The sequence below is a fragment of the Myodes glareolus genome, chromosome 8, assembly GCF_982192425.1.
Source record: "Myodes glareolus chromosome 8, mMyoGla1.1, whole genome shotgun sequence".
Classification (NCBI taxonomy): Eukaryota; Metazoa; Chordata; class Mammalia; order Rodentia; family Cricetidae; genus Myodes; species Myodes glareolus.
Genome location: NC_142033.1, coordinates 21,660,119 through 21,682,313, shown reverse-complemented (window position 1 = coordinate 21,682,313; position 22,195 = coordinate 21,660,119). Strand labels below are relative to the sequence as shown.

At 36.3% G+C, this 22,195-nt stretch overlaps 1 protein-coding gene across 2 annotated transcripts in view; it reads right to left on the bottom strand.

Moving 5' to 3' along the window:
- LOC125408211 (transmembrane protease serine 11G) overlaps window positions 1-21,910 on the bottom strand; it is a 34,608-nt gene extending 12,698 nt beyond the window's left edge. Inside the window, exons 1-6 of one of the 2 annotated variants that reach the window (XM_085691702.2) lie at window positions 21,708-21,910; window positions 6,346-6,418; window positions 4,287-4,408; window positions 2,847-2,965; window positions 1,333-1,400; window positions 535-695 (exon numbers count right to left, since the gene is read on the bottom strand). In XM_085691702.2, the coding sequence (XP_085547828.2) occupies window positions 535-695; window positions 1,333-1,400; window positions 2,847-2,965; window positions 4,287-4,408; window positions 6,346-6,368 (493 nt within the window). In that variant the 5' untranslated portion in view covers window positions 6,369-6,418; window positions 21,708-21,910. The remainder of the gene's footprint in view (window positions 1-534; window positions 696-1,332; window positions 1,401-2,846; window positions 2,966-4,286; window positions 4,409-6,345; window positions 6,419-21,707) is intronic. The other variant, XM_085691704.2, reaches the window with a different exon arrangement.
- Window positions 21,911-22,195: the final 285 nt, after the last annotated feature.

Genomic DNA, 22,195 nt, shown 5'->3' with positions numbered 1-22,195 from the left:
CTAACAGGGTTTGGCATTTTTCTTCAGCTCACTCTATGTCCCAGGTCAAGTCTATTCCGTGTGTTGTGTGAAGAATATGTTAATATTAAATGAACTCCACTTATAATTAGACCATGTTTGTGCCTGACATATTATGATTTTTTTGTTCATATCATCTTCATATTATATATTCAGTTGGGGAAACTCTTGCCAAAATAAAAGAGATTTAGAGATCTAGTGTATCAAAGTAGAAGTTAGGATATTTTTAAATACCACAAACATTGTTACTTAATTAAAAAATGTTGCCAAGGTTTGCTTTAATAAGAGAAAAAATATTTTTATATTTAGGGAACCATATAGTTCTAATAATTATTTTCATACCAACCAAGGGAAGATAATCTTTGGTGCCAAATGAGTGAGAAGTTGTTCATTAGTGACTCAGAGACCTAGAATAAAAATGGTTTTGTTTTATAGTGAAATAAAGAAGCTTTCTCTGGAGACAGATGATAATTAAAAGTGTTAGCTCTTGTGAGAAGAAAAAAGTGTCTTTCTTGCCTCTAAGATTAGGTAATGAAATGTCTCTCTTCATGAAGCTCTGGGTGGATTGCAACTTCTTGTGCAAAATGCTATCAGCTTGTCTTTTCAAAGTGCCCACATTGTTATGGGGAAACTGAAATTTAATCAGTATGTCTGCTTTCAAACCATCATTACTTGGCCTGAAAAAGAAAGGCACCAATGTAAGGCAATGACCTAGCAATTATTCTTAATACTATACTATTAGTACTTCAATATTGCTTGTAGCTTTAAGAAAATAAAACAAATACTTCATGCAGCTTATTGTCATGATTATCTCCTTTATATATCACACAAATGTTAAATCCTGGCTTACCCTCAGCTTATAAAACTTAATCATAATCATAGTGGAGAATGGAAAATCATAAATCTGACTTTGTATTTATATCATCTATGAATAAACGTTCTATTTATATCACATATAAATACATCTATATCTATATATACATATATATAAACTCCTATTTTTAAAAAAATATTTCTAGCAGGTATTTACTATAAAACAAGTAAAATCAGCAGAAGTAACTAAGATTGAAGGAATTTTCTATTGAAATATCTTTTGTCTTTTCAAAGAATGAAGAGAAGAACATATTTCATGATTACTCAAAAAACTCTCCCACTGTGCTCAGTATAGGAACAATTGCATTGTGAGAAGACCTGCTAGCTTTTCTTTGGTATATGTAAAGTCTTTACATCCTGTCTATAAAGAAAACAGGTTAAGAATAACTAAACAGTACATAGTTGCCCTTCCCTCATATGAATTTATTCATATCTGGTTACCTGAAGTTGACAACCTGAGATTTGATATAATGATGCTTTAAACTGGATCTGTGAAAAATCATATCTATCTGAAAAAGAATACAAGAGAACTTTGCTAAGTATTAACTGTGTACATTTAAAAATGCTAATTTAAAAGTTACTGTGATACAAAATGTCCTTTACTTTAATGTTTGTTTATAGTTATCTCAAAGATGCTCATTTGAGCACAATCCTGTTGTCATATAACCCTTCCTATAATTGGAAGAACTTTCTATGTGTGTTTGAAGGTGATCAGCACAAAGAGCTGAATTAAGGTAGACAATTCAAAAGCAGGAATTGGAGCCCAGAGACTGTGTAAGGTTGTCATACATGGACACATCATCCACTTGACATCTGTGTCTTGAAACTCAGTCTTGTTAGTCTCTGAGTGTGATGGAAAGATCAATTTTTAGGTTTGGTAAAACAGTTTTAGATGAAGTTTTGATCCTTCAGACAATGGTGTTGGGAGGATGCACACACAGGCACTTCCACAAACTTGATTATTTATCAGAAGAAATGTACAAAGTATTTACTTAGAATAAAATATGTCTACGAATGCCACAATGTACATTTTGGCTTTACTATATGGAATACTTCATCGATGGTAAAATATCCCAGATCAACATTTCTTAACAAAGCAAGAACAATGGCAATAGGATGACAGTTCTTGCAAGCCCATTTATTGTCATTGACTCATCAAGCTGATTTGGTCAAGCTAACCTTGACCAAGCTGCATCTGAGCAGGTAGTTGCGCAAATCTCAGGAGTGCTGCCGAAGAGTGAAATAAGCGCTATAAGACTAGTGTTGTTTACTCATCATTTAATTTACAAAGTCCTCTTCAATGAAATGTCATGTGATGTTTTATTAGCTAGACTGGGGAGATGTGCTTCAGGAGAGGAATAACTGTTAGTAAAACAAGTGGTCGCATGTTTCTTTTTAGCATATCTGGAAGTATTTCTTATGAAAACATTTTTATTTATACATGTTTAATATCCCTATAAAATATTTAGAGAATCTACTATAAAAAACCTTGAAGTCACTTGAAATTATTAGCCAAGGAACCTGGCATGCTTTGGGTATATATGCATTCATGTACACATACAGATTATTATTATCATTTACATTTTATGCAGAAAATACACAAAATCAAATTTAGTTACTGGTTTTCATATTAACTTTTCAGAAAATGTTTACATTATCTGAAACTAGTACTGTGTGTTAGTCAATAAACTAATAAACTTCGCACCAGAGACTGAATCTGACTTGCATTGTATCATTTATAAACTAGCAATGTTCTCTACATTGTATTTGGTTTCCCATTGTGGTGTGTATGCATATTCACATGTTTAGCTGGTCATGTATGTATGTAATTGCTTGTATATGTATATATGAATTGTGTTGAGGCCAGAAGTTAACATTAGGTGTCTTCTCCTATTGCCCTCCACCTTACATACTTTCAGGGTAGCAATGGTGGTAGTAGCAAAGCATAGATCTACCTCATTGCTGAGTTTTTGTTTCAGGTCTATCCGAAGTCTTGACTGTTCTATAGACAAATCTGAGCTATATTTAATGCTGGGAATCTGGAAGGAGGCCTGGTAGTAATAAGTCTTCTCATCTGAAAGGCAGAACAGAGATGGATAACTTCTGTTAATTACTTTGAGCAAAAGCAGTCAAGAATGCATAATTTTTCTGTGAAGATTTTTATGCTGGAAGCTCAGTCCTCCATATAATAATTTTGAGCGACATAAATCCTCTAGTAAGTGGGGAAGGGAGGAGCTGACTGTCATGATTGCCCACAGATTAATGTATTGGCTTTACACAGTGGGTTAGTCCTTACAGGTGATTAATTTTTATGAAAGTCGTGTTCCTTCTTGTCTCTTGTGTTCTGACTTTCCATGTGATCCAGGCACTACTCAACCTTGACACGCACTCCTCCCATAATGCTGTCTTCTGTGTTTGTAAATGGAGAGTGTTTGTTCATTTCCTTGCCACCCAGAGCCAAATAATCACACAAAACTATATTAATTATAATATTGTTTGGCCAATAGCTTACATCTTAAATTAACCCATTTCTGTTAATCTATGCACCACCATGAGGTTGTGGTCTACTGGTAAGAATCCAGTATCTTTCCCCTTCGGCAGCTACATGGTGTCTCTCTGACTCTGCCTTCTTTCTTCTTTCTCCCTGCATTCAGTTTAGTTTTCCTAGCTTGATTCTACCCTGCCATAGGCAGAAGTAGCTTCTTTGTTAACAAATGATAATAAAACTTATTCAGAGGATACAGAGGGGAAGCCTACATCAACTATTTTGATGGAGTTTGTTGCAGTCTTCCAAACTAGCCTGTACCACTGCCACCTGAAGCCTCTTTTGTTGATAAAGTATCCAGGTTTTATAAAGCATCTTATTATAGAAACATTAAGCAAACTGACAGTCATATAATCAGTGCACTTCAGAAAATTAAATATCCAATAGATGTAGCTAGTATCTCCCCTAACCATTTTAAGATCATATATCTTAATAACCACCATGGTTGCATGTTTGTTTTCTGGCACAATCATTACCTATTATAGGTGGTATTTCATAATAAGTGACAATTTAAAATACTAAGCAATTGATTAATGTCATAATACAATAGGTTGACACCAAATTTAAAAATTCTACTGTAATAAATTTTACTATTAGCAATATATATATATATATATCATCACACCATAAATAGCATATCATGTGAACTTCTTGTGCTATTCAAAAAATGGTATTACATGAATAGCATCAGGTTTGAATATTAGAAATGATTTTTTACACTCAAGATTACTATTGCTCAAATTTATTCTAATAAAAATTTTATTCTGTAATTGGAGAAAATGTTAAGATTTAGAAATATATGTATTCAGTCTTCAAATTTCCGAAGTAATACAATAAAGTGTGACCTTACCATACACCAAAAAGTAAACAAGGAGCCCAATCATTATTGCTAAAGCCAATGAAACAGCCGTGGTAGTAAGAGCAACCATCCATGGTTTCCAAGAACATTTTCTTCTACCCAGGATCCCTGGCCTTTTGAAAGAAAAATGCATATTAAAAGCAGTGAGGACCCTAAGACTATTATTTTTTTACATTCAAGTGATTTCTCTCTGAAGTTCATAATTAGTTTTTATTATATTTCATAACATTTGAATATATTTAATGCAATATTAGAAAAATACTACAAAAATCTAACTTAATTTTTAACTTTAAGCAGTCAACATTATACAGAGGTTACTACTGTATATAATTTCTGGTCCATTATAAATTTTCTTCTTCTTTTTTGTTTGGTACAAGATCTAATATCACAAATGTAATTGATGAGCTTCAGATAACAATGAATCTCTGAAAAGGGTGGCATTTGGGTTGTTGTTCCCACATAGTGAACTACAGCAGTTAATAGATTACAGAAGCTTATTGAGAGGAACAGAAATGAGACTTGATCTACTGGATTTGTTGTCTTGTTTGTTTGTTTTTCTTTTTCACAGTTTTACACTTAAACTGTGTAATTAGAACATGTAATTTGTACTGAATATAAGGAAGATGAAATTATAATGGACTCAGTCAAGTAGCAAAGAAGATACTTATGATGAAGAATAATTAGCAAAATAAAAAATCACCAATATCACGAATAAACATAAAAATGGTAATTCAGAACTCTGGTTTGGTATAATGAATATTACATAGAGTTGTAACAATTCAGACCTATGTGGGATTTTCTTGGTTGTTGTTTTTAACCAAAGATATTACTAGGATAAGGTCAAATATAATCAAGGAAATAGAACATCATAATAGTTGTATGCAGAAGAGAAGAGAAGAGAATAGGATAGAACAATAATAGTGTCAGGGGCTTGCAAATATGACGAAGAGCCCATGCTTCTGATTGCAGTAAGTGTCTGAATGTGGCATGAAGCTCTGTGGAAACAGGATGTTATGATAACTTTTTTCCCATCCCAGTGTCAGGTTCTTCCGTGTAAAGATAAAATCTGAACAATCATAGTGTAGGGACTAGAACATTAACATGAGCAGCGCAGGGTGAGCTAATGCATAGAGAAACTAACTGTACAGGAATGCAATTCTGAAAGTTTACCATGTTGCTTCTTGTTCTATACAACCTACCCTTGAACAAGAGGAATTATTTTTTCTGGAATGGGTACCTGGTCATGGACAGGCATAAAGGGGTCCCAGTTAACAAGTTGAAGGGATTAACTGAATAGCTACCATGGACAGCAATGGTCTGGAGGGAATGGAAATGTCTCTACAATACAAAAGAGAACCTAGAATATCCACCTCTCATGTGTTGATTGTGAGTGAGCCCCTCTGTCTACCTAGCAATGGCATTATAGGTGAGCAACTATGCCTGCTTGGCATTGACACTGACATTATTGGCAAACCACTATGCCTATGCCTGACATTGACAAAGTGTCTGGGATCTGAACTCCAAGTCTCAGGTTTGCATAGAGCATGCATTTTGTTTTGTTTGTTTGGTTTTTCATCTGAGCCATTTTTCCAGACCTGAATCCTGAAGAAATTTTATAGAAAAGTTAGTGCTTCTCTTTCGGAGATTATGATGTCTAAAATGTCTTCAAAACTTGAGAGAGATGGACCCACTGTTTTGTTTTCCTCTCTGGATTAGCAATGGAATTTTTGTTGTTTTTATTTTTGTTTTTGAGACATGGTTTCCCTGTAGCTTTGACACCTGTCCTGGAACTAGCTCTTTTAGACCAGGCTGGCCTTGAACACAGAGATCCTCCTGCCTCTGCCTCCTGAGTGCTGGGACTAAAGGCATGTGCCACCACCTGGCAGAAAACTCTCTTATAAAGATCTTGTGTTAAAAAAAATACGTGTGTGAGTATGTGTGTGTGTTTGTGTGTGTGTGTGTTCAAATGGATATGATTAGTGTAGGAGCCAGCCATGATAAGCTAAATAGAAACAGACCACCTAAAGGAAGTTCTCCCAACCATTATCACCTGCCAGTGTAGGACTCAGCCATGATAAATTTAGTGGAGGTCCGAGTCTTAGTAGTTCACCCTGAAGTAGTACCTGGTTGCAAAAAAGATCACAAGCTGAGATTACCTGAGCACCACCCAAGAACAGAGCACCCAAAGGAAATGCCTAGCACTCTAACCATTGTAGATAGGATCACCTTCCAGCACACACTCACCAGGGCACCCCTAGATAAATGTCAGCCAAACAGGGGTCCTGAACCTTAGAAATCCCTCACCCCCACCTTTACTACTATAAAAACCCAACTCTGACTGAGCTCAGAACTCTCTGATTATTCTGATATGTTGGACACACTGAGAGACTGAGTTTGCAAACCGGTATAAAGTAAAGGCTCTTTGCTTTTACATACAGGACTAAGTCTCCTTGTTGGCTTTTGGGGGACTGCATGGATCTGGGCATAAGAGTTAATTGTTGAATGACTCTACCCTAGACTTTGAGACATCGCTGTGACTCAGTTACCATTTCATGCTTGAGCGTCACAGGAGAAAGGGTTTATTCTCCTAACCATGCAAACTCACTCCAAAATATTTATTTCTTGATTTCCTCTAAGTAATATGTCTCTTTTTTGGGTTTTGTATTAGCCTGATTTTAACTTCATTATAAGGACTGTTCTAGACATATAGAAGCTTGTCCTTCATAGGTATTTGGTAAACGCTTACTTACTAAATGAAATAATGTGCTATGAAGCAATAAATCATTAGTAACTTAGAATCAGAGTTTTACAGCGAATGATTTTCTTCATCCTTGGAAAGATGAGACATGAAATTGAGCATTACCTGCAGTCTAAGTAAAAATAAGCAAATTTATTATTTTAAAAGAACACTGAATGACATTCTATCTTTTCTCCTTCTTAGGCTTTCCACATCCCCTTCCCTAATCCCTCCAATTTAAAACATTTAATTTTGGTTAGCCTATCCCAGTGAGATGATTAAACAGGTTCATTGTAATACAGAAACATTGAGCTCTAACAATAGCTCCCGATATGCAACCCAAAGGAAAGCCACAGGTGACCCCGTCCCTGTGGTTCTAATGTCATCATGACCCATGAGTGATAAAAGCTACCCATTCATCAACACTCTCCTCATTTCAATCCCTCCCTGATTTCATTTAAACCTGAAGTATTTTGTTTTCTAGACAGTCTAATAGGCAGGTGTTTCTTAAACCAAGCCTGAGAAGAATTTTTTTTTAAAAAAAAAAGAAACAAAATGAACAAGCAAACAACAACAGTCTCCTCCACATTCACCGTGTTTTTCAATGTCACAGTCTTACCAAGGGTCATTTTTCAGATCCTGTCCTCCTACTGCCTACTTTTTCTTCCAAAGATTATCAAATGCTTACTTCACAAAAATGGTGTCGCTTTAATGATGCAGAGGAAGAGAAAAGGCTTTTCTTCCTCCCCAGCAGAGACTGTATGATAGGAAAACGTTTAAATGAGGAGCTCAGCATCATGGTCTCAAATGTAGGTGTGCAGTCAGCACATTTGAATTCTTAGCCTAGTATCCTCCTGCTGTCTTTTATACCATCGTTCAGCTTCAGTGTGTGGTGCTTTCTTCACCAGTAAATTAACAATACTTCCTGGTAGGTTTGTCACAAAGACAAACTGAATGCTTATGGCAAACGGAAGAGCTTGTAGAGCAGCAGCAAAGCCTGGCAAGGACTCTGGAGTTTGAGTTATTTGATTGCTGTTCTTCACCAGGGCATTTGTTTATAGAAGCAGCTGAGAAAGCACACACAGGAAGTTTCCACACCGAAGGAGCGAAGGCAGCCTTCTGGGCAGGCTGCTTCATGGGGTCAGGGGTGCTACTACAGAAGGAAATACACGGAGACACTGGTGTCTAGGACATTGGAGTTTGGGTGGCACTGTGGGTACAGATTATTACAAGTTCGGAGAGCAGTTAGGGAAGCTAACAAAGCCCTGATTATCCCTACAGAGTCTTCCATCAGATAAGATGGTTTCCAAATTTGAGATATGGAAACCACCGGCAGTAATTTCACAAGATTGGAAGCCGTCATTACGTAATGAACGTCATGGGGAAAGAATTACTGGAAGAAAAGAAATGCACAGAGGAACGTGTAAATAAAGATGGATGAATTGTCTACTCAGAAGATTTGCTTCCTTGACTTTGAAAAGAGAAAATAATTTTGGAGAAAATCATCATACAATAGTAAGGTTCTCATTCACAATCTCGGGGGCTTCAATGAAAAAGGTGATTTTAATTGTACCAATGGATACAGCAACACTCATAACATTGTTGGTACAAGCACACATGCTAAAATTTAGATTATAGACTAAGTGAGACTTTTTTTTTAACCTTTCTGTCTGAACAGGCTAAATGCCTTGCTTTCATAACCCCACACTTTTCAAATATCAAGAAATGTTTCATAATTGGAAAGTTGACTCTTGTCACAAACAAAATTAGATAAAAATAAATGATGTTTCAGTAGGTAAGAGTTCAAGAGGGGGTAAACAAGGTCAAGGTATGCAACCTTCCGAATCTCTGTGTGGATTTGTAAATTTATATTTCCTGAGGGAAACTTTAGGTTACTTAAGTTAGATCGATAATTAAAACTGTATTAATATTAAAAAAAAACCAAATGCATAAGACTGGCATTGCTGAGACTGTTGAGGGCATCTGGCCCTAACATTCCTCCCCAAAATTTCTCCCAATATGGCTTCCATGTTTTTGTTGTTTCTTTGGTGGTGGTGGTGGACACATTTTCTCCCTGTCTTAAAATATTTTCAATTAAGATTTAATGTATTTTGACCTACACATTAAAGTTAGGACTTACTTTCAATGTTGGGGGATAGTTTTAATTTAAAAATTAAAACTTGGAGCTTGGGGGTAAAAAAATCAACCAAGGTTTTCCTTTGCTGGAAATAAGTTTTGAAAGGTATAATTTAAAATGCTGAATAATTCAAATAAGAACCAAAAGAGGAAACACTGTGTAAGCAACATAGACGGGTTCTCACTGCCATGGAGTTCATGAGTCAGCAGGGATCAAATGAGTAAGTAACTCTGAGGCAAACTACTAAGCTTTGTCTCCAAGAAAACCTCATTAATTAGTAAGAGACTAGAGGTCAAATACTAAGGACCACTGTCGGGTGCTTAACAGGGTGGCATAGAATTATTTATTCCAAAATGCTCTTTGAGTTAAGATGCTCATTAAGAAAACTGGTTAGAACAAGAAGCTAATATCAACAGTTGTAGAAATTAAAAAATAGCAAAAATTAGGGAAGAAGTTTAGGAAGTAAAGATAAAAGAGCAACACACAAAACTAATCAAAGAATTGGTTCTTTGAAACACTAAGACTGACAAACTAGAAGACATAAATTAACAGAATTAGAGATGAAAAGGGTGATATTACAGTAAATTTCATGAAATTCAGATCATAGGAGAATACATTGAAAACATTAAAAAGGTGGGAAACCTTGAAAAAAACAGATGAATTTACAATTGATATGGCACACTGAAACTGAAGTCAGAAGACACAACTTAAACAAACCCATTACAAACATTGAAGGCAAAACCTGATAGAATCTGTCCACAAAGGAAAGCTAAGGACCAGAGGGACTCACTGCCGATTTTGCCAACTATTGAAGGAAGATCTAATGCCAATACTTCTCAATTAGTTTCATAAACTCAATGGGGAAGAACACTACCAAATACCCACTATAGGGCAGTGTTATCCTGATACTAAAACTGGTCCAAATTTACATATTTTACATAATGAACAGAAAACAAAAAGTGCTTTTACCATGTTATTTTTCCCTTCAGAACTCGCTGGCCTTTTGGAGGAGTCTGTACATATAAATGAAAAGAGGCTGGATTGTTTTCTGACAATATTCATTGACATTTGAATGTGATTTGGACCTTGCTTCAGGTTTGGTGCCTGACTTTATTTATCTGTAGAATGGAAATGATTTCCACATAACTATTGTGAGGCAGAATAGATGGGAAGTGCTTGTTTAGTGGCAGCAATTATGAGGTTGGGTTACAGAAGTGACAGTCTAGTTGACTCCACTAAACAAAATTAGTTGGCTTGAAACATATATACAGTGGATAACAGATCTGCTCAAGACAGTGATGCTAACACCTCGTTTGCTTATTTTGGAGGTTCCTGTCAATCAAAAAGTACCTGGACATATAATTTCCCTGCTCTTCCATTTCTCACTCTTAGCTTTTAGTGGCAAATACCTGCCAGAGGGTGACTGTGTTGCATCGACTAAAGGTAAGTAGTATTTGTACATGCCTGTAAGCTTTATTATTAAAAACTCCTTCTCTGTGTGTCTGATGCATTAATATGATGTATCCGGTTTCTTACTATGGCTGTAGTCTTAGGACCCTGGAAAAGGAAGGGAGAGGTCCTTGACTCAAGATTGCTCCACCTTTCCCAAACAGGTTTGGGAAAACAAAGAATGAGGTGTAGGGTGAAGCACAGTTCACTATGACAGTAAAAGCAATTAGGAATTTTCAATAGATAGAATTAAAGTTTAGTGAGAGATTTAACATTCTTTGGAACTTGATTCATCCAACGTCTATGTGAAGTTCATAACATAAATATCACTAAGCTCAGTTTTCAACTAAAGCTACTGTGGCTCAAGTTTCTTACAAGTTAGAATAATAATAGTTCAGGTTACTTAAATTTCATATCCTTATTTGTTTACATTTTTCCTATATGGTTGAATTGCCATACCAGTGACCATGGGAGAAGATTAGAAAAATAGAACTTGAGATAAAGTTTTTACAAGAAATAATTTGACAATTTTTTCAAGATCCAATAGGTCTTGAAGAGCCACAAAACGTATAAATGTAGGGCATGGTTACAGTTTGGAATACCTCTGCCAGGCAAATATGCCTTGACAATCAAGGTTGTAGGATGGAGTTGCCCAGGAGAGACTGTGAGAGACGCACACTTGGGCCACATGACAGTAAGGACACTGACTATCTGGAATATGACCTCTTGGAAACTCAAAAGTAGAAGAAGCCAGGGAATGATTAAATAAGCTAGCTAAGTGAAGATATTATTTTACTTACAAACAGAACAAAGCAAGCTATTAATTTCACTTATAAAACTTTCATATGGACTGAAAATGGCAAAAGTATCGACATTTTCGTATGAGTTAAACTAGTAGATTGGGGAACTAAGAAAGTTGTAGGTAGGACTCTTGAGAAAGAGTGATGCTTGTAAATTTGATATGTAGAAGGTCAATCATTTTATCTCTTTCACTTAGAAGAGCATGAGAGCACAGATGCTAAGAGTTGGAAACTAAAAAAAGCTAAAGAATCTGGCAGAGTTATTGTGGAAACTAACAAAAGAGAAGTACAGATGCCAGGAAGTATTGGAAGCTTGTATGACTAAATACATTCTTCATATTTGTAAGGTAGTCTGTGCAGAGGCAAGATGCTGACATTTTCTTTCCAAAGTAGGCATTATAAATTGGTGTGGGAGGTTCTTCTGTCTATATGTTGCTTTTATTGGTTGATGAATAAAGAAACTGCTTTGGGCCTATAGCAGAGCTATAGGGGAACAGAGGTAGGCAGGGAAAACTAAACTGAATGCTGGGAGAAGGAAGACAGAGTCAGGGAGAAGCCAAGAAAGGCAGAGTCAGGGAGAAGTCATGTAGCCCGGTTGGAGATAGACACCAGAACCTTGCTGGTAGGTCATTGTTGTCATGGAAAAATATAAAATAATGGAAATGTGTTAAATTAACATGTAACAGCTAGCCAATAAGAAGTTAAAGCTAATATGCTAAATGATGTTTTAAATAATATAGTTTCTGTGTGATTATTTTGGGGCTAAAACAAGTGGCATCTTTCAACAAATTGGCACACATGTGCACAACTAAAATCCACTTGAAACCTGAGAGAGTTTGGGCAGGAATCTTAAACACATAAGAACAGAGTTAAGCATGGTTTGGTAGCAGTATTTTCTTGGGTGGCTCTGTTTGCTAGAAGCAAGCAGAGGCATAGCTCCTTTAAGAGAGGTTTTCCAGATTCAGTGGTAGCAGAAAAAAACAGCTGTGCCATTTTGAAAGGCCAGCTTTCTGGGCTGTGCTGCCAGCATGAACTCTGATTCTTTCTGGAGGGCCGACTATGGAACATTTAAATGAATTTTGTGACCAGAATGCTACAACTTGCTTAATGGCAACATAGACCCTCTGTGTGTCTGAAAATGGGACAATGTATATGGCTCTAAGAGGCAATGAATAGCTCCGCCATGCTGGACTGTGTGGAGCAAACAGGCAGGGCCGTATATACCATAGTAATGCTACAGTTTAAGTTTTTAAGAAGTGCTTAACATTTTAAGAAGCACTCCTTGACAGTAAAGAATTACAGATACACAATAGGACAGATTCAGATATAAAAGACCTCTAAATGGTTCAGAGTTTTGGATAAATGTATGTAGGCCTTGGAGAAGTAAAAATAAAGTAAAAGGAAGTAAATAGTTTTAAAAAATAAAACAGTCTTTAAAGAGACAGAGTAGAGACAGTCATAGATGAAAAGAATAAAAATAATAAAATAAATATTAAAAAGTAATAGAGTAAAAATAGGCAATGTAAAGATGGAAAATTCAGAGAGTCTGGATTATGAATATTATTGTGTTTTCTTTGCATTTTTTTGACTGTGAAGGAGCTAAATACAGAGAGACGTTTCATTGTATGGACTGCTAAACTAAACCAACAATATGTTCTAAAGGTATCATGACTTCCGAATTTGGGTTTAAGAATAAGTTGCTTTGGAGAAGAGGTTCTTCTTTTGTTTCCACAGAAGACGAGAACCTGTGCAATTTTTCCAGACTAATGTGGTTTGATGGACCAAGAGCCCCTGAAAGGTTGCCTCGAACACCCCTCACATATTAATGTCTCTGATAAGCAGCAAGAAACAGTTTGGAGAGAACAATGCCCATATTCCCAAATATTGTTTATAAATGTTTGTTTACATTTAAAGGGGAATATACTATAGAAATTTGCATTGGTATAGATCATGTTTTATGGATACAAATTGAAAGTCAACTTTGTTATATCTATATTTCTGCTCTTGATTAAGGTATTGTGTCTGTACAGCTCATTTAAAAAATGTAATGTATAATTAAGAAATATAGGTTAATAGATAAACATCTATAATAGTCAAACTTGTAGTTATCTTAGCTTGATTTTCTAGATATACAGAGATATAGTTCAGTTCAATAGGTATTCTTCAAATCTTTCAAAGATCTTCAGAATATGACATTCAAATATTTTAATAACTTAGGACTTTTTATCACAGTGAAACATATCTGCTTCTGGCAGCACCAATTTCTTCAAGAGAAAGATGGGCGTCAAAGATGCTCCTCATAGAGTTTGCTAGCCATTTGGACAAGAAATTGTTCTTGCCTTAATTGCTATAAGAACTGAGTATGCAGGATCCACAGAGAAATGACTGCTGAACTTGCCTAAAGGTGAGATCATCCTGCCAGACATTCTGCAGAACACAGTAGAAAGTGACTGAAAAACTTCCAATACAGGTGGATCAGTCTTAGAAATTTCTTGCTTCATGTAAAAGTTTGCTGGATACTATGGGCTTGTAGGCTGAAGATGGATGCCCCAACAATACAGAAGAACTTTGGGTGACTTTCCAGGCAGCAAAATGTCTCTGTTAATTCTAGAGTTTTGGAAGTAGCTTACAATGCACTTCCTATTTTATTATAATAAAATTTATAATGTATAATATTAGGTAATATTATATCCTTCTGGAGTCTTTGATGGAGTTGAAGAATGGACAGTTATAGTTTTCCTTAGTTATGATACAAGATAAAGTAGATATAAAATTGTAACTGTAATTCCTGCTTGATACCTGCTTTGTTATATGTAATTTTACTGCATTAAAGTTAAAGCCTTCCTTTTTGTTTAAACAGAAAAGGGGAAATGGTGTGAGAGGTCCTTTTGTCTGTTGTGCTGCTTTTATTGATTAGTGAATAAAGAAATGGCTTTAGGCCTATAGCAGAGCAATAGAGGAACAGAGGTAGGTGAGGAAAATTAAACTGAATGCTGAGAGAAGGAAGGTAGAATCAGGGAGAAGCCATGTAGCCCTGCTGAAAACTGACACTGGAACCTTGCCAGTAGGTCACAAGCCTCATGGTAAAATATAAAATAAAGGAAATGGGTTAAATTAAGATGTAAAAGCTAGCTAATAAGAAATTAGAGCTAATAGGCCAAGCACTGGTTTAAATAATATATTTTCTGTGTGATTATTTTAGGGCTGAGCAGCTGGGAATGAGAAAAGCAGCCTACTTCAACAAAGAATGGTGGTGATTCTATGGTGATATGCAAAATATTCATCAGTATGGCTATGGGACAAGGCCAGTTCAGGCACCCTCTCCTCTGTTGCCCAGGGAACAATCTGGGGACCTCTCCTTGGACCTGGGAACCCCTCTAGAATTAAGTCTCTTGCAAACCCTAAAATGGCTCCCTTAGTTGAGATATTTACTTCCCTGCTCCCATATCCATCCTTCCTCCCTCCCACCCATCCCATTCCCCCAAGCTATCCCAAATCCTCCCCTTCTCCCTTCTCTCTGACCATCTCCCCTTACATCCACCCCCTATATGATTTTCATCTGGCGATGGATGGATAGAGACAGAGACCCACATCGGAGCAATGGACTTAGCTCCCTAGGTCCAAATGAGGAGCAGAAGGAGGGAGAACATGAGCAAAGAAGTCAGGTTCACGAGGGGTGTGTCCACACACTGAGACAGTGGGACTGATCTAATAAGAGCTCACCAAGGCCAGCTGGACCAGGAGTGATGGAGCATGTGATCAAAATGGACACTCTGAATGTGGCTGGCAATGAAGGCTGACTGAGAAGCCAAGGACAGTGGCACTGGGTTTTGATTCTACTGCATGAACTGACTTTGTGGGAGCCTGGTTTGTTTGGATGCTCACCTTTATAGACCTGTATGGAGGGGGGAGGACCTTGGACTTCTCACAGGGCAGGGAACCCTGACTGCTCTTAAGACTAGAGAGGGAGGGGGAGGTGGGGAGGGGAGGTGGAGAGGGGTAGGGAAAAGGGAGGCGGGGAAGAGGTGGAAATTTTTAATAAATAAATAAATAATAAAAAAAAGAAAAGCCACAAAAAAAAAGAATGGTGGAGAGATGAAAGGCAAGAGAACTCAGTCAGGCTGAAACTGCCATTAGGGAATTCATGGTATGGGATAGAGAGCTGACTCAGAGGTTAAGGGAATATCTTGGTCTTGCAGAAGACCATAGTTTAATCCCTAGTACTCACATGACAGTTCATAAGCATCTATAACTCCAGTTCCAGGTTTTCTGAAACCCTTTGCTGGCCACCATGGGACCATGTATATGAGGTAAATATACATGCATTTGGGTAAAACATTCGCACATATAAAATAGTAATATTAAAGTGACTGACACTTCTAAATCTATAAGGGAAGCTGAGGTAGGAACTTGTCAAAAGTTCAAGGCCTGCTTGTGCTACAGAGTGAGAACTTGTCTTTAAGAAGGAAGAAGTGGATGAAGAAAGAAGAAAGAAAAATGAATGATAAACAAAATTTTCAAATGGTTATGGTGGCATACATTATTAATCTCTCTAAAGAAGCAGGCAGATCATGAGTTCAAGGTCAACGTGAGTCACAGACCCAAACTTATGTCAGCAAAGATCCTAAGGGTTACAAGAGGGAGAAAAGTGGACATCAGTATGAGAATTCAAATTTGTATATAATTTGGTGTGATAAATAATACATATAAAAGATTAAAAAATTAGAGCTACTTGTGATACACATTTATAGTCACACCACTAAGAGACTGAAGGAGAAAGATTATAGTCCTTAGCTTGGCTGGGCTAAATAGTGAGTTCTTGGCCAGTCTGAAACCGAGGCCTCCCACCTTAGAAAAAGGTAAAACACATTATAATAATAAATGATTTGACAACAACAAAACAACTCTGATGCACTAAAACAATATTATAAGAATGAAAGATCAGTGTTAGAAGTTCAGATTTATGATTCATTGAGAGTAACTCCCGGTCATGACCAACCCAGGGTGTGGATGTGAGTGATGGCATTTGAGAAAAAAAATACATCTGAATGAGAAGATCAAGGAAATACGTGGGGATGATGTCAATCATCTCATCCAAGGCATTTGTGCTACCTCAAATGAAGGCAGGACTTATGGGGGAAAAAAAAGTAAGCACAAGTCTACTAACAATATGGATTACAACTTTAGTCTGGGGTCCACAGTGACTACATGGAAGTAGTGAAAAAAGTAGATTGTACAGAAGTGTGAATCTCAGAAGAATAAGACAACTGTATAAGGCCAGAAGAGTCGTGCTCCATGATGGTAAAGGGAACAAAGATTAAACTCTAAGTTGTGTAGTGTCTGGAGTATAAGAAGCTCTTACTTGGAAGGCTATGGTGAATTCTGCGTACTAGGCCAGAGCTCTTTCAGCTATTCAGGAAATCATATAGAACTAAATATGGAAAGTAAAGAAAGGGTGTACAGTAGTTCGTTAATCATAATGTTACATTTCAGAAAAATGTGAATAAATAAATTTATCTTATAGAAATAATTTTGAATGTGTGTAAAACTTGGGCACAGAGATACTTTTAAATTTATTTTTAGCTATACTTTTGCTGTTCAAGAATTTCATACATGCTTATAATGTGTTTGATCAAATCTAGCTCCCCCATTCCCTCCCCTCCAATCCCTCATCTATACCCCAAATCACTTTGCCCTCCCAACTTCATGTGCTAGGTTTGTAAACCCTGAGTCCACTTAGTGTTGCTGCTTGTTTTTAGTTGAAGGGTCAACTACTGGTTCATTGGTAACCTCTAGGTAACCACATGCCTGAAGAAAATGGACCCCTCCCACAGCCAGCCAGTCATAGTTCAAGATAAGAGTGAACTCCATAAACTCATTCATGCCAGGATTCTGAATGACTCACTCTTGTGTAGGTCACAGGCATGCAGTGACAGGTGCTATGAGTTCACATCTGCAATGGCATTGCCTTTCCTGACCAACACTGTCTCATGGCACACATCCCCAGACAATGACTCTTACGATCTTTCTGTCTCCTCTTCCCTGATGATCCCTGAGCTTCCTGGAGCTGAGTGTGATATAGATGTCCCATTTAGAGCTATATTTATTATTATAGGGTTAATGTATATACCATATAGTAAGTGCAATGTTGACTTCAGAGTGTGTTAATGTTTTTATAAGTAGAATGATTTTATACTAAATATCATAATGAGATGTCTTACAGAAATACTTAAGCATAATGTAACTTGTGGCTCTCATAAGATGAGCTGGGTTTTTTTTTGTACAGTGGTTGTCAGTTAATACAGTGACTAACAACTGTCAAGGGCAGAAAATAAGTGATTGTGAAGTGCTTAGTCCTATATGAGACATTGATATCATTCCCTCACCCCAAGGTTCAGGTAAGAGAAGAAGGGGGAAAGAAAGATCATAAGAGCCATAGTTAAGAGAAAACAGATACAAAACACTGTCCTCTTGACATGAAGGGGTCATTACGGTCATGAATTCACAGCAGCCATTTTACCGACACAAGACATGCACAAACTCAAGCCCATCATCATCCCATCGTGGATGAAGGAGGGGCTCATCAGGCCCTATCCCTGCCTAAAGAGTTATTGGCAATTGATGATTGCTGGGGAAGAAAGAATTGGTTTTCTTCAAGGATGTGGTCCCTAGTAGGTTGGGTGCAAAACATTGGAAAGCACTGTACCCATAAACATAAGACCAACACTAATTAGGCTCAACAAGTTGTAAAAAACCAAAAGTAGAATCTGAAGGTGGGATGGGTATGTGATGGAAGAATTTGATATGTGGAGGGGGAAGACTGAGGGATGTGTATGATCAAATTACACTGTATGTATATGTGGAGTTCTCAAGTAATAAGTAAAACAATTTTAAAATCTAATAATAAATTAATAAAAATCTTTATATCATATTTAAATATAAAAATATGAGTACACGTATATAAGTTTGTATATATAATGTGTATATTATGTATGTGTATGTCTTGAAAAAGCTCAAATTTATGCTGTTTGAGAAGTACTAACTACTCTTACTCAGTTTGGGTACCATTGTTCTTCTGCTTTTGTCCCAGTGCCATGCTGGCAACCCTGAACTCCTACTGCCCACTGCACTATCCCACAAAACAAGGACTGCTCTACACTTTTATCAGGTACAATCACCATGACTGCATTAAAGTCATTAGACTTTGTTTTCAACTTGCATATATTTTCATTTGAAAAAAAGCTTTTTTTCTTTCTCTCTCCCCTCCTTTCTTTCTTCCATCCTTTCTCCTTCCCTCTCTTCACACTGCATGCCTCTTTCTTTTTTCTTTCTTTCTTCTTTTTCAAAACTGCAGATTGACTTAGGACCACTCATGTACTAAGCAAGACTCAGTCACTTAACTTTTAAAAGGTCTATAAGGCGTGGTCTCACTGAATTGTTTAGGAAGGGCTGAATTATTTATTCTCCTACCTCAGCCTCTCACGAAGTAGGACTTTTATCTGAACCACTAAGTCCACTGACTTATGCCTGTTATTATAATAAGTGTAACAGTACACCTATCTATTGATAGGTGTTTCAGCAATAAAGAAAATTCTAGTATTTTTGTGGAAGACAGAATTATACAGTTATTCAGTACCTCATTTTAAAAATGAGAATATCTGATGGTTTATTTACTTGTCTGTTTCTTTATTATAGTGGCAAGGAGTCAAAGCATATAATAGCACATATGTGGAGGTCAGAGTACAACTTTAAGAAGTTAGTTTCTTCTTCCATCATGGTTCTGGGGATCAAACTCAGTCAAGGTTCTGTTTTGTAGTTGTTTGTTTTGACAAAAAAAAGAAATTAATTCAAATAATGTAATTTAACAAATTAAATAAAAGACTACACATTTTTAGATCAATATAAATATACAGTGACTTACTAAAAAAGTATTTCTAGATTAAAAGAAGTCAGAAATACTATGAAATTTGTTTGAGTAAAGTTGAGAAGCCCAGCAGTTGGTGAGTTTTTGGCTAGAAATTAGTTGATCTTAAATGTTAGAAGAACAAAGGGATCAACTAGCACAATGAGTGTTAGGCATTAGGGTTCATAATGGTACACTAAAACAAGGTGTATTTTCATTACTCAAAAATGGTTAAAAAAAAACAAATAAAAGGCTGATTTGTGTTTTCCAAGGACATCATCAGTAGGAGGAGTTGAGAAACCATATTAACACCTCCTTTTCCCTCAGTCCTCACTTTCCTTTAAACCAAAAAGCTAAGGAAGCACAGAACCAACAATACAAAGCTGTATCATTAACATCTTGGTTGTTAGAATAGAGACTAGGATTGTGGGTTTTTGGATCTACAGGAGAAAATCTTGAAATCCTTGAAATGGAGAATTTATAAAAATGTGGCACCTTAAATGGTTTCTTGGTGTGATAAATATTGGGTGCTTTGTTGATGCCTTTCTAGTTTCTTTCCTTTTATATCACTGGCATTTGTCCCTTGACTTTTCTGATGGATTACCTCTGCCTTTGGCCAACTGTAATGCAGAGCTCACATTTACGCAAGCCTTAATAGTAATTAAAATTGTATGTCCCCAATGCGACAATAGTTCTGACATACAACAGTACTTAAATAAATGCCTGATACAGAGGAAGAAAATTGACCAATTATACTTATTTATTTTTGTATATGTGTATATAGGGATGCAGTGTGTGTGCACATGTATGTGTAGGTGCACACATGCCGAGGCCAGAGAAGGGCATCATCTTCCACACTCTTTCTTATTCATTTGAGGTTAGGTCTCTTTCTGAAGCCAGACCTCATGTTTTCCGAAAAAGGCCAAGGTCCAGAAATCCTTGTGTCTCTGTTGCTATCAGTACTGGGGTTCCAGGTATGCATGTACCATGCCTGCATTTTATGTGAATTCTAAGATCTGTACTCTGACTTTCATGCACACATAGCAAGTACATGAGATATACTCTCCCCTGAGCTGAATTATATTTATTGGTGTGCTATTGATATTTTGTATATGTTGGAAATTATTTAAATAAAAATATAACCATAATAATTTATCATAATGTATGATAATTCTACAAATACAATTCATTTCATTTTATTTGTTTATTTTGCTTCTTAACAAACTAAACCTTAACTTGTGGTTGTAAGGGGATCAGGTGGAGAGAGAATCTATTTGATTAAATATAAAGAAGTACATTTGTTGGTAGGTTTCTGGTCTAGTTATTTGTCTTAATTAAATTTCATTCTTCAATATCCAGTTTTTGTTGACAAAAAAAGGAGAGGACCACTAACCAGACATTAGAAAAGATATTTGCAATTCCTTCATCTTGAGCAACTTGTGCTAATTTATCTCTATCATGGACAGAGAATTAATGTGATGAAGGGCAAGTATGGCAAAGTGAGAAACAGAGCAGACAGAAGGGTAGGAAATAAAATATTTATGTTTACTATAGTCTTCTATATTTGTAATAATGCAAAAATTCTGTAACCATAGATTGAGTTGCACTTCTCGTATACTTACACAAATTGTTCTTATACAGTTTTCAGTTTTCTCATTTTAAAAAGCAAGTATTTATCATTTTTTAATTGAAGAAAGTTTTTCATTTTTTTAACTTCTTGGCTATTGTTCCATAGAATACAACAATAAGTGTATGATTTATAAATGAACATTCTTTGGGAATCTAGAAAAGGAACTATGAGAGGATATTCAAGAGAGGAAGAAGAGTAGAAATTAGACGATATGAAAATGGATTGAAGAGGTAAGAATGAAAAATATAATATTAAAGTTCTTATTTATAAATCTGAGTTTTAGTTATAATTAACATCAGAGTAGGGTCTAAGATACTATGGTTTCCATATAATTAAACATTTCATTTTTCATGAATCAATGTAACGCATTATTAAGAATGAATACAAAGGGTGTAATATCTTTTAAATTCATAGGTGGAGGTGAGAAACTTGTCCTTCCTCATTCCATCTCACTCCTTAAACTACCCAGTGCATCTCAGGCTCTCTGTCTTCCCCACAGATGAACATTATGATCTCAATTCTCACGCTAAACTTTCCAATTCATACCCAACACTGAACTGTGATTCAATTCAACATTAAAAATCTCAGTTCTTAACTATAAAATCACTATCATGCTTTTTTGAAATAGAGTATATTAATATTACAAGAGTAATAGAGAAAATTAATTAGGCTGACATCTTAGCTTGATTTTCAAGTTCCATTTCGAAGCACAAATATGAACCAAAACGTTCATATGTGGAATAAAACCCAACTTACTGATACATTGCCATGCTGGGGAAGGCCAGCTTCTCCACCTCCGTGCTGCTCTCTGTGGGATCCCTGTCAAATGAGTAGCATCCTGGATATTCTTGCAGATGTGTAAGCTGGCTAAGATTGAGAATACTTAAAGATTTATAAGAAACTTGTTGAACGAGTTGGGACGGATAAATGTTATGGTTTGAGGTAAGGGAAAGAATCACTTGATAAAGTCTCTGTTACAGGAAGTAAGAATTTCCTTGTTCTGGCTAATTGAGAAACAATGTCAAGTCCCAAACATAAGCAACTCCCTTGACTCTTGGGGAAACTTTCTGTTTGTCTTTCAAGAGGCAGTCCTGTCCCTCTGAGTCAGTAAAAGTCTGGTCTCTGGCTCAGTCATTCACCTCTTTCAGTGGCACAAGAAACATCAGGTTTTCAGGAAACATTTCATGCTTTTGACAAGATTTTCTTAGTGTAGTAGCATATGTGTTCATTTTGTCTTGTATTCT